Raw genomic sequence first — 13,959 nt, 5'->3', positions numbered from 1 at the left:
CCAACTCTCTTGTCCTGCTACTTCTGTTGGTGTCTGAAAGACCCCTGGAACACTGGATCACTCCTCCTTTCAGCTCTTCAGCAGGAGCAATCTGGTCTGCCCCCGGACCACTACTACTTACAGTATGTTCCTCTGTGAGGCTTCCCCACTTTCAAATAACACTGGCTCCAACCCGATTCTGTCCTGTCTTGTCACTGATCTTCTTTCCTCAATTCCTTTCTCTTTTTTTCTTTTTTCATCTTCCTTTCTGTCCTACTCAGACCCCTTTATCTCTGTTGATGCTTTTATTAATAACCCATGGACCATCATTGAGAGATCGCTGAGCTGATTTGTGCCCACAACTGAGCAAACAATCACTCAGTTTCTCCATTTAAGGGACCTTGCACTGCCATGGACCACTGACACACTGCATCGCAATACTCTGTATCTATTTTCCAGCTTGTTTTTATCCTTCAACCCAGGCACAACACCAGTAGCTGCAGGTTCTGTTGCTTTTTGTTTATAGTCTGGGTTTTCTTTGTATTTAAACCATACTAATGTTTAGTTATTTAAGACATTTTCAATTTCAGCACCTCACTTTGAGTGATCATTACAACAGTGCCCTCTTATTTTTCAAAAATGTGCATTTTGTAATTATGCTGTAATAATTAAATTCACCTTTATGTTTCTCAAATTCTGCAACAAGATGATTTGCCTCCTCCTGGATCCATTCTTCAATGCTCCTCTTCCCCATCCCAAAGTCACGCAGTGTAGCCAGAGAGAAGCGCCGAAGCTGTCTCCAGCGCTCACCATTACTGAGGACCAAACCTACAAAAGCAAGAAAAAAAAAAAAAAATAGCAGTTGATCAAGCAGGAAATTATTTAATGGATAAAATGATTTCTGTGATTGCAGGATTTAATTTCCAATATGGATCAAAATCTGCTAATGTTAATATGTCTTTAAACTTCTGACATAGTCTTATTTGTAATTTATCAGTTAGATATAATTAGACATTGTAGTTTAAAAAATGTAGTAGATAACAACAATGTGATCTTGTAAAATAATAGTAAGTACTGTACTCGTCTCAACTTTGAGGAATTTTTTAATTTAAAGTTTATAACTGTGCCATCCAGGTCAAAATCATATAAATCTTTGGAGTATGTTTGAAATTCTGCAAAGAGTGCATTAAATAAACATTTTCATCAGGGTGTACAAACAAAGGACTGATACATAATCATAAAATTATATTGATATTCATAGAGTTGCGCTTGTCAGCAGTGTAAAAATATGCAGTAGGCATTAAGGCTAGTGAACTTACAACCTGGTCCACATGAACATGTTTATATTTAAAATATTTTAAAGGATAATTTAATTGTACATGTATCTGTCCATTGAAGATTCACAGCTTTTTAGGATTTTAATATTCCTTTGTCTATTTATGGCCTCACTATATAGAATACTTCTAATCATATTTTAGTTAGTTGTGATGGTGGCGCAGGGTGGCTTTTTAAGTAATCACATTCCCATAAAGATGCAGGACTCCAGTCGGGTGTTGGTGTGCATGAGTGCATTTCGATCTGTGGGTAACTAAGGTGCAGGCTGATCACACCATACACACATGCGCGACAGCGGATCAGTCAAGAACCTCAATGGGGCTGTAAAAAAAGTGGCTCCTACTCCCAATTAGGCAGCACTGCTAAAAGGATGGAAGGAGGATGAGAGGGATGGAAGGAGGATGAGAGGAAAAGGATCCAAAGAGAGCGGAGGTTAGCGGATGGAGAATGAAGGACAGGAGTGAGAGAGCTGGAGCGAGACAAATGGAAGTAGGCGAATGGGAATGTGAGTCCTGGGAGTGGAGTGTGTAGCTGGAGCTCAAGGGGTCTGAGAGTTGCTCCTGTTCAGCATGAGAGCAGGAGAAACACAATTACTCCAGGAGGACCCCTCCTCAAGACTGGTGAGGGCAGCGGTTGTCAAGGGAGTGGATGCTCAGCGACACATCATGGATGCCATGGAATGGGCAGCATGAACACGAGCAGTTCAGAAGGTTGTCTGTACCTGTTGATTGAATTGTCTCCATGCTGCGAGGACTGAATAGTTTCAGCCAGAGAGATGTTTGTTTTAAAGGGAAGCACTAGGGACTGTGATTTTTAAAGAAGAATTCTTCCATGTTTTAGCATCATTTGTAAAGATATTTATTGGATTTTAACCACCACCTCACTTGTTTTTATGGATTATTTATTTATTTTCTGGAGAGTTTGACACACTGCACTTATTGAACATTGATAGTTTGTTTTTGGATTTTAATAAAAAGCACTGATTCACTTTTGAACCTACTCTCTTGGCTGGATGTATGTATCCTCACCTTCCAGGCTCATCTCAGTTACTGTATCTATGGTGACAGGTTCAGGAGGCGCCCAAACAGGACTGGAAGCATGGAGCCAACCTGTCACAATGATATTTAAGCAATTGCAAACAAGGTAGACAGATTTTTTTATTGTATAAAACTGAAAAATTCTTATGTATTTTAAATTCAATTTGATTGAATTAAAACTGTGCTTCTGCTAAGTTACATTACATCAAGTCTATGTTTAAAATTGTCTGTCATATGATTATCTAGTATAGTATTTGGTAACTTTTCCATAAATTGATGGTTTTACAGTTGGGAAGAAACAATTTCTAATTTCTAGACAGAATTTACCCTTAGTCACCTTCCATCTTATCTCTCATAGTGTACCTGAACAAACCTATTTTAACTTAACACCTGCCATACCCTCCTCCTTGAACCGTCACCTTATCGTGGTGGAGGGGTTTGCGTGTCCTAGTGATCCTAGGAGCTTTGTTGTCTGGGGCATTATACCCCTGGTAGGGTCACCCAAGGGAAACTGATCCTAGGTGAGGGATGAGACAAAGAGCGGTTCTACAAACCTCCAATGATAAATCAAAACTTTGGACGACATTTTCCCTTGCCTGGACGCGGGTCACCGGGGCCCCCCTCTGAAGCCAGGCCGAGAGGTGAGGCTCGATGGCGAGCGCCTGGTGGCCGGGCCTGCACCCATGGAGCTCGGCCGGGCACAGCCCGAATAGGTAACGTGGGTCCCCCTTTCCATGTGCAGTGTGAGTTGGGTGGTGGCAGAAGGTGAGGACCTTGGCGGTCTGATCCTCAGCTACAGAAACTAGCTCTTGGGACGTGGAATGTCACCTCTCTGAAGGGGAAGGAACCTGAGCTAGTGCGTGAGGTTGAGAGGTTCCAGCTAGATATAGTCAGACTCACCTCGATGCACAGCTTGGACTGTGGAACCAATCTCCTTGAGAGGGGCTGGACTTTCTACCACTCTGGAGTTGCCCCTCGTGAGAGGCGCTGAGTGGGTGTGGGTATACTTATTGCCCTCCGACTTGGAGTATGTGCATTGGGGTTTACCCCGGTGGACGAGAGGGTGGCCTCCCTCCGCCTTCGGGTGGGGGGACGGGTCCTAATTGTTGTTTGTGCATATGCGCCAAACGGCAGTTTGGCGAATCCACCCTTTTTTGGAGTCCCTGGAGGGGGTGCTAGAGGGCATACCTTCTGGGGACTCCCTCGTTCTGCTGGGAGACTTCAATGCTCACATGGGCAATGATAGTGAGACCTGGAAGGGCGTGATTGGGAGGAATGGCCCCCCCGATCTGAACCGGAGCGGCGTTTTGTTATTGGACTTCTGTGCTCGTCACGGATTGTCCATAATGAACACCATGTTCAAGCATAGTTCGATGATCGACTTTGTGGTCGTGTCATCAGACTTGTGGCCACATGTCTTGGACACTCCGGTGAAGAGAGAGGCGGAGCTGTCAATTGATCACCACCTGGTGGTGAGTTGGCTTCGATGGTGAGGGAGGATGCCGGTCAGGCCTGGTATGCCCAAACGTGTTGTGAGGGTCTGCTGGGAACTGACCACCTGGCCCTGATTGCACTTACGAGATAGATTTGGGAAAATTCAACCTGTATTGAAAAGTCACATGGAGAAGGCGCAAGCAGCACAGGCCCGCTATTATGACCGTGGCACGACTCTCATGGTGTTGGTTCCCACCTCCCATTCTAAACTAGCCCATTGGCAAGGACGCCTGACCCAAGGGGTTTGGGCTGGGGGGTGGGGAGTTTGTCACACACGCACGATTAGGGAACAACTAAAGGGCTTCAAAAAAAGCAATTCCACACCTGACCAGGGGGAAGCAAAATCCACTGATTCTCTCTTTCAATTCCTTGAAGACCATTCTCGGGAAGTCCCGCCTGGTTCAGGGGCAGCCAATGACGTCACTGCTGGTTCCGGCCCTGATGACATCACTTCCTGTACTTGCATTTAAAGGCCGCCATTTTAAGGTAGCTTAATGTAACTCAAGGGTTAACTAAATGTAACTTAAATCTGAAAGTGGAAGAAGTCTGAGCCTTGTCTTAGAAAATCTACCAATGTATTTTTCCAAGGTTAGAATTAGGTAAATAAGTAACAAACACCCTTCCATAAAGTGGGGACAAACTGAAGAGAAAGTCCATACACCACTCTTATGAAATGGTGCTAAGATCAATGGGAGAACACCCCTCTTAACAAAGCAGTGTTCAGAATAATAAGAGGATCGACATGAGCCAAAAATTACTGGTAGCTTTAGTTGATTGGAGGAGGTAATAAAGTTCTGCATACTAAGATTCAGATGACATGATGTATTAGATGAGGTAATGCTTATTTTAAAAAATAAAGTATAAAAGCAGATGAGTTATTTAATTGCTTGCTCACTCTGTTGACTGAGGCATTTGTGCAGAACTCTGTGCAAATAAAGAAATGTTCTGCATTCTCATCTCGGCTCTGTGACTGCCTTCTTTGAAGACAGAGGAAAGTTTTTTCCACAACCCATCCAGCACAACATAAAAAGAACAATTCAAATGAATTGGATAACTTCAAACTTTGACTTCAGAAATACTGAGTGTTTGTTTCATCAAATCATTTTTTTTCAAATACAAATTATACATTCATACAATATGCAGTGAAATTCTTAATTGCTCAACTATGACTGTGCCTTGAGAAAATACATATAAAGGAACGATAACAATACATAATTTTATAATTCAAAAATCATTAATAGAAATATAAATATGTAAAAGTAATATCTAAAAATATTACTTCAATTATATAATTTAATGTTAGAGAGTTTACAATAGAGCATCATGTATTTCTAGACACTTTCCTTACTCAACATACAGATGTACTGTGGACAGAAGCTCCACCTCCATTCTCTCTGAAGTGGACTTTAGGCCACTGTAGTGTTTACCTGACCATATTACAGAAGAGAAACTGTTGTTGGGATGACTGTAGTCTCAGAAAATTTTCTTTGCCCTGTTTCAATGTGGACTTACAATTTAACTGAAAATATAATTACAAAATGCAAACAGAAAAAGAATGGAATCCAAATATAAAAAGAAATTAATTGGAACAAACAAAAGTAACAAAAAGAAAATACAAAGAAAACAGAAACTTAGTGTAATCTTTATATTTAATACCAAACATGCATCACAGGAAAATTAATGGAAGGAATTATTAAGAATAAGATTGAGCAACACATGGCAAGGACAGGAGTTATTCTGAACAGTCAGCATGGGTTCAGAAGAGGGAGGTCGGGTTTTACTAACATGTTGGAATTCTATGAGGTTGCAACAAAAGCATACGATCAAAGTGGAGCTTATGATATTATTTATCTGGACTTTCAGAAAGCATTTGACAAGGTGCCACATAAGAGGTTGGGCATCAAGTTAAAAGAAGTGGGAGTTCAGGGTGATGTTTTTAGATGGGTGCAGAATTGGCTCAAACACAGGAAGCAGAGGGTGATGGTGCGAGGAACCTCATCAGAACTGGCCGATGTAAAGAGTGGTGTTCCACAGGGGTCAGTGTTAGGGCCGCTGCTATTTTTAACATATATAAATGATTTAGATAGGAATATAAGTAACAAGCTGGTTAAGTTTGCAGATGATACCAAGATAGGTGGATTAGCAGATAATTTGGAATACGTTATATCATTACAGAAGGACTTGGATAGCATACAGGCTTGGGCAGATTTGTGGCAGGTGAAATTTAATATCAGTAAATGTAAAGTATTACACATAGGAAGTAAAAATATTAGGTTTAAATACACAATAGGCGGTCGGAAAATTGAGAGTACACCTTATGAGAAGGATTTAGGAGTCATAGTGGACTCTAAGCTATCAACTTCCCGACAGTGTTCAGAAGCCATTAAGAAGGCTAACAGAATGTTAGGTTATATAGCACGATCTGTGGAGTACAAGTCCAAGGAGGTTCTGCTCAACCTTTATAATGCACTGGTGAGGCCTCATCTGGAGTACTGTGTGCTGTTTTGGTCTCCATGCTACAAAAAGGACATAGCAATGCTAGAAAAGGTCCAGAGAAGAGCAACTAGGCTGATTCCAGGGCTACAGGGGTTGAATTATGAGGAAAGATTAAAAGAACTGAGCCTTCACAGTTTAAGCAAAAGAAGATTAAGAGGTGACATGATTGAAGTGTTTAAAATTACGAGGGGAATTAGTACAGTGGATCGAGACTTGTATTTTAAAATGAGCTCATCAAGAACACGGGGACACAGTTGGAAACTTGTTAAGGGTAAATTTCACACAAACATTAGGAAGTTTTTCTTTACACAAATAATGATAAACACCTGGAGTAAGCTACCAAGTGGTGTGGTAGACAGTAAGACATTAGGGACTTTCAAAACTCGACTTGATGTTTTCTTGGAGGAAACAAGTGGATAGGACTGGCGAGCTTTGTTGGGCTGAATGGCCTGTTCTCGTCTAGAGTGCTCTAATGTTCTAAACTAAAAGGGTCAAGGACTCTAAATCTAAACCACATAATTTAGCAGTGATTTTATAATAAACAAATTACAGAGAAATCTAAAACTAAACTCTATCCTTAATACAGTAACTAAGCTAAGTATGAAAGCAACAGGCATTCCATACCAGCATAAATACAAATAATGTGAAATCCACAGAAAAAGCTAAACTATTACCAGAATTCAAAGAACTAAACAAAACAGAATAAACTGTAGAAGAGGCTTTCGTTCTAACAAAGAACAACCAAAGGCTTAATGACTAAGCACCAGCCTTAAACAATGCATCAGCAATGAATTATAATAGGAAAAAGGAAAGACGACAGAAAGAACAGAACCAGGAGTGGAACACGTACAAGAACATAAGTCAGGAGAGCACACAAAAAGTTTTGCATGAGTAACAGTTTGTGTAATTTGTAAGCCGTAATAATGAATTAGATCATAATGAATTGTTCATAATTGAAACACTGTAAATGTACAATGTGGCGGACGGCCAGGGCCCTTGCCTGGCCAGGATGCCTCCATGCTGGTAGGATCAGGGGAGCAAGCGTGGCTAGAGTGTCATCTTCCCTGAAGTGCTAGATGGCAGCCACTCTAGGTTGCATCAGTGCCTAGGATTCCTGCAGGGCTCCATGGGAGTTGGAACTTGACACAGCCCTGTTGGAGTCCATGGGCACTGCCAGGGGGTGCTGTAGCAACTTGTGAGTCCTCATGGGCAGTTCTTCCACCACACCCAGAAGTACTGCCAGAAGTAGGTCACCAAAAACCTTGAGCAATTCCAGGTGCCTTATATAAGAGGGCAGCGGACACTACTCGGTGAGCCAGAGTCAGGAGAAGGGAGATGAAGCTTGCCAGGAGGATTGGAGGAGAAGAGAAGAAAGAAAGAGAAAGAAAGAAAAGGAGAAAATGTGTGTATTGTGCTGTACTTGAGACTGTGTTATACTTGAGGAGAATGGGGAAGGCGTTTCCCACAAGGGAAAAAAAAAATTGTGTGCTTTGGAGTTGTGCCTCTGCGTCTGTCTGTGCCATGTTAGACCGGCGGTGCCCACCTTGGAGGTCCACAACATAATACTCATAAATAACTGCAACATCAATTAAGTGAATCTCTGTATCCCAGGTACCTGCATGGAGAAACTGAGTAACAACTTGATTTCATTTAAAATAGTTTCATTTAAGGGTGACAAATTAATGACAAACCAACTAACTTTTACCAGATCATTTGCAATTGCACAGAGTTATAAAACAATGACTAATGAGGTTAATTTGCAGAAATCTTTGATCACATGTTAGTTACAAGTTAAAAATCACCCCATACCTCCAGTTATTTAAACATTACATTATACTTTAGCACAAGGGCTTCCAAATTTTAATAAACATTTTAAACATAATCAGATCAGGTGATTTGACATGAATAAAGCACACTGAATGTTGGCTTTAATTCAGTGATTTTTAAATTAAGGCCAAGCGCCCTGTGGAAGTAAAACTGAAAACTGTTTGACTTAGGAGTGTTTCATAATAACATGATATTGTGTATTCTTCTAATTCATTCTTGTGAGTAACATTCTGAGAATATTTGTATATAATGTAAAAGTTTTAATGAGATGCGCACACTTTTCTATATTTAAATCCATGTTTTTTTGGCTTTCATGAAAGGCTATCTTTTAAATTCCAGTTAAAGACTATTTTAGTTTAGCATACCCTGAACAGATCTGCTGATAAGGTGTGCATACTTTATCAGTCATGTGTAAAATGACTTAAATAGTAAAATATTTATGAATCATTCTAACTCTCCTTTATTCTTTTTCTTTTCTTGGTATCTTGATATGGCACATGATGCCACTGCTCTACTGCCAAGCTGCTCTGCTGTCAATGGAAAAGTCATCTCAGATGCTGGGAGCACTAGAATCATCTGATAGAATAATTCTTTCATTAGATTGGATGGGCAGGATAGACTCTGATATATAATGCCCATGACTGGGTTGATGGCCAGTTGGCCAAGATCTCCATGACTCTGACTGTTTCTGCCTCTGTCTTTGATTTTCTCTCTTACAATTGACAATGAACCACCCCCTTGAGGTTTATTTTCTCCAAGAATAATGCTGGCTGGTGTTTGTATTTTCCTCTCTTACATTGTCAACTGGCTATAGTTCAACAATTAATTAGTGAACACTGCCTTCATTTATGTACATTGTTTTCTGTGTGTTTTAATATGGGCAGTAATTCTATATTTCGTAATTTGAAACATCTATATTTGCATTTCACCCAAGAGCTGCATCTGAGTGCAGCCTTTGATACCATTGATCACAATATTCTTATAAATCACCTTAGTCAGTGGGTGGGCCTCTCTGGCAATGCCTTAAATTGGTTTGAGTCTTGCTTAACAGGTAGAAAATTCTTTGTTATTTATATTAATTATACTTCGAAGACACATGATGTTCTATGTGGTGTTCCAAAAGGATCTATCCTGGGTACACTGCTATTTTCGATGTACATGCTTTCATTAGGTAAGATTATCTCAAAGCATAACGTATTTATCAATAGCACCTGATGATCCTGACTCTCTTGGTGCATTGACCCAATGTCTTACTTCTGTTTCTGAATGGATGAGTAGTAATTTTCTCAACTAAATAAGGAGAAAACAGAAATCTCGGTTATTAGGAAAAATAGATATAGTGATGGTATTAGAAATAAACTTGATCCATTAGGCTTAAAAATCAAGACAGATGCAAAGAATTTAGGGGTAATTATTGACTCTGCCCTAAATTTTATATAACATATTTACTAGGACAACATTTTTTCACTTAAGGAGAAAAGCACTGTAACACAGTCCTTTCAGGACTACTGAAGACAGACATCAATCGGTTGCACCTAGTGCAGTTGCTGCTGCCAGAATCTTAACAAGGAAAAAGAAAATCTGAGCAGTTTTAATGTCATTACATTGGTCACCTGTGCCATACAGAATTGACTTTAAAATACTGCTAATGGTTTACAAAGCCTTAAACAATCTTGCTCCATCCTATCACCTTCCACTCCAAGTTGTAACTTTAGATCTTCAAATGAAGGTCTGCTTATAATTCTAAGAGCTAAAAGTGGTGAGGCAGCCTTCTGCTGTTATGCACCTAAAATCTGGAATGGTTTACTGATAGAAATTTGCCAGGCCAAAACAGTGGAGTCTTTTAAAAAACTACTAAAAGCCTATTAGTTTAAAATGGCTTTCTCATAGCTACATTTTAGTATACCCCAATAAACTATATGTGCATTGAATTATCTTTTTCATCAAGGCGCTGCAATCCATACTAACCCCTACTTTCTCTACTGTTCTTTTTCCAGTTTACTTTGATCGCCTTTTGCTCCACCACCACCTGATCAAGGCACCAAGCAGTCTCTACATTGATGAATTTAATGCAGTATCACAGAAGTCCACATGACCACCATCATCAGACACTTTTATGTGAAACCTAAAAGCCATGTGAATGCCCAATGGGGGCTTGGTGTTCTCTTGGCCTTAGAACCCCTGCTGCTGGACCAGGAAGCAGGTACACCCAAAGTGCTTCTGGGTGCCCATGCAGCACTTCCTGGTGTGGCATAAGTGCTGCATACCATGGCTTCTGAGCCATCGCGGATTTTAAATGTAAGCACATCTAATTATATATCACGGATTTTTCGCTGGTTCGCTGATTTATGCGGACAATGGGTCTTTTAATTTATGCTACACGCTTCCTCAGTTTGTTTGCCCTGATGATTTCATACAAGGGACGCTATTGGCGGATGGCTTAGAAGCTACCCAATCAGAGCATGTATTACATATTAACTAAAACTCCTCAATGCTATAAGATATGCATCCGCGCGGAGCTTGATTGTTTGCTTGTCTCTGCCTCTATGTTGTTCTCTGCTCCTGACGGAAGGGCTGTTTGCAGAGGTGCTGTTTTCGCAGAGGGGCTGTTTGCTTAGAAGATACTGACGCTTCTCTAAAAAATGCCACGGCAAACTTAAAAGCACACGTATTGATTTTTTGATTGTTTGCTTTTCTTTGCGAGCGCGAGCTCTCTCTCTCTCTCTCTGAAATTCTCTGCTCCTGAAGAGAAGATCTATTTGCATTCTTTTGATTGTGAGAAAGAACTGTCATCTCTGTCTTGTAATGGAGCACAGTTTAAACTTTTGACTAAAGGGTGTTATTTCATGTCTAGAGGGCTCTAATAATGTTAACAGTGTGGGAGAGTTTATAAGGGCTTAAAATATATAAAAATAACCACACAAAAATATGGTTTCTACTTCGCGGATTTTCATCTATCGCGGGGGGTTCTGGAACTGGAACTATATACTATATGTATGTATATATATATATATATCTACATATAGCTCTATAGTGAACATGGATAAGAAAAAAGGGTGGGAATTTTGAGTCAATTTCATGACAGGCAAATATCTCCTACATGAGGGATGAGGCTTTAAGATCAACATTTACTGTATTTCTATAGCATTTTTTCCTTCATAGGATGTACTTCAAAGTGCTTTACAAAATGTCAAAGAAATAGAGGCAAGAAATAGATTCTTTAGATCTATGTTAGGTATATTAAAAAAAAAAAACGATTTTTTTTGCTTTACAATATTTTTTCTTTTTAATGTTCTGGTTATTAATGCCAGTTTTTATTAAAAAGGGCACAAATCGATAGCATTGAAATAGCTGTCCTATGCCATTCACTCTTGTTGACCCTGTGCTTCTCAGTAATTATTAGTATTTAGATACAAATAAGTGAGCTAATCCACAGAGTTTAAAAAAAACAAAAACTGACAAAACAAATATTTAACCATACAGCAAAAATAAATATTGCTTTTTTTGCTCATACATGTGACTATGAAATTATTGCACTTTTATTAATGCAAAACAACAGAAGGAATAAAGGTCAGGTAATTCAAACAACAAGATCAATAAAAGGCAAAAATGATTCATTGATTGTGAATGTTTGAAACAAAACATCAACAGCTTGGGGCCAGGATTGAGCCTGACAATGGGAGCGCACTGCGCTACTTTACTAATAAATCAATATGTTCATGTACGTTAAAGGGTGCAAGAACAGTTGGTGTCTGGCCAGTTGTGGTTTCCAGGGACAATTCTCATGCCAGTCCATCATTCATTATGTGTCACTAATGCCATTGAGGAGCAATCTTTATCAATACTAGCTCTGGCTTGATACAGACTGAGGTTTGTAGAGCAACAGGAAATACGCAACACTCAGACACTGATGCCTCTTAAAAGTGATACACTTCAACAGCTGGATTTCACAGGAATCATAAATGGTTTTGCTAACACCAAAAAATAAATAAATAAAAATAAGAAGGTAAGGACATATCTCTTGCTAATAAAACACATTAGCACACATGCTCATACAAATCAATCCACAGACACATGGACAGCACGTGCAAGCCCCACGCAGACCCTGAGCAGACTACAGGAATCAAGCCCATGGTGACGTGAGAAAGAAACGGTAGCTCTCCGCTATCGCACCACCCATAAAACATTCGTATCAAATAATTTTTTTTTTGTCTCTTGATTTCTGTGTGGCAATGGTTGTGCTGCAGGCAAGAACAGGAGTTTATATGATGCGCCAGCACAGCAGAAAAAAAAATATATATATTATTTTGACTGGAGGGGAATAACTTCATTTGGGTGGGGCTACCGAAAATTAAACGTTTTGTAAGATACGTCTAATAATGTGCCCATACAAAAATTAATCTGGGCTACAAAGAAAGTAGTTAAACGCATAATATTTAACACATTACTCGAAAATTATCATTTTATTTTGAATAAAGCTTTGCTAAATATAATTCATTTTACTGTATTTGCACTGATTTTAACTTAAAATGTCTCCTAGTATTTTCACGGCATGTAGTCCGAATTTATTTTGTTTTATATCGTGTACCGCCGTATATTCGAGTTTTTGTTTGTTTGTTTTTTCCTCTCTCTCAAATTCTGCAAATAAACGAAGCTGACTTTCTGTATACAGTACCTAATTTGACTTTCAGACGGTGAATTTACTGAAGGTCACAAATAGGACATCTAAAAACATACCCTGGTATCTTGAACTAATACAGATAACGACACTGAGCCAAAAAATAAATGTATTTCTATCCAAATTTAAAAGTACAACACGATACTGCGCCTGCTTCTCAGGTAAATATCATTTACATTATCTATAATATCCGGGGTGATCCCACAAGCAGAATAGCTAGAGTTCCCCAAATGTAATATAATATATAAGTAGTACTTCTCTTGATGCCATTGCACATCACTTTACTACACATAACTATATAGAAATAATTAAAGGACATGCGCAAATAATAATTTTCCTTGCCAAATATCTTACACCATGAAAAAGAATGATACCCACCGAAGCCATCCGTCGCCAACGAAAACAGAGGTATTTCTGGTCTCCCAGCAAAGGCATCCCCATTGCGCACCAGCGCCTCATGCACAGCTTCAAACCCGACCAGAACTACCACGCGTTTTGGACCCAGATGCATCGTCATGACAGGTCCGTAGGTTTCACTCATCTACAGGGAAAAGAAATCAGCATACTATATGTGTTATTATTTATTGATTAAATGGGTTGAACAGAACTGAATAAAAACTCGTTTACCTCTCACCTTTAAGAAAGTTTTATGGGGTACTTTGCCATTCACCTGCAGCAAGTTACCGATCAATGGCAGTGCGGTCGGACCGGGCGGCATCTTTGAGAAACGAGCCGAGTCCTTCCGTAAAAACACAATCAGCAGAGCTAAAATGATCACCGTCAACACAAGTGTACCAACCAACTCCATGTTCACAGTTAAGAGAAAACTGTAGCTAAGGTGCAGTTTAAATAACAGCACTAGGAGCATAACGCACAGGTAGTAGGTGCGCCAGTGGGCAGGGAGAAAGGAACGATTCACGGGGCGGTTTTTTTTTAAATTGTTTTTAATTGCTGCTCCTTTGGAAAACTTGGTATGAGTTCAATTTAAAAAGGTAGTTATAATGTATTCCCTAATGCTTTTATTTCTAAGATATCTTAAAAAAACGCAATGGATGCACATATAGCCACTGTTCAACTGCTTATTATTTACTTTTTATAAAAAAAAAGTGTTTT

The 13,959-nt window shown here is 39.5% G+C and overlaps 1 protein-coding gene across 1 annotated transcript in view; it reads right to left on the bottom strand.

Moving 5' to 3' along the window:
• Positions 1 to 13,700, bottom strand: part of LOC120539728 (cytochrome P450 2C11-like) — an 82,663-nt gene extending 68,963 nt beyond the window's left edge. Inside the window, exons 1-3 of the mRNA XM_039770111.1 lie at positions 13,481 to 13,700; positions 13,225 to 13,387; positions 658 to 807 (exon numbers count right to left, since the gene is read on the bottom strand). Of these exons, the coding sequence (XP_039626045.1) occupies positions 658 to 807; positions 13,225 to 13,387; positions 13,481 to 13,654 (487 nt within the window). The 5' untranslated portion in view covers positions 13,655 to 13,700. The remainder of the gene's footprint in view (positions 1 to 657; positions 808 to 13,224; positions 13,388 to 13,480) is intronic.
• Between the last annotated feature and the right edge of the window lie 259 nt (positions 13,701 to 13,959).

Source organism: Polypterus senegalus, chromosome 11 (assembly GCF_016835505.1).
Source record: "Polypterus senegalus isolate Bchr_013 chromosome 11, ASM1683550v1, whole genome shotgun sequence".
In the NCBI taxonomy this organism is placed as follows: Eukaryota; Metazoa; Chordata; class Cladistia; order Polypteriformes; family Polypteridae; genus Polypterus; species Polypterus senegalus.
Note: the sequence above shows the minus strand (reverse complement) of the source record. Positions and strands in the feature narration are given on the sequence as shown.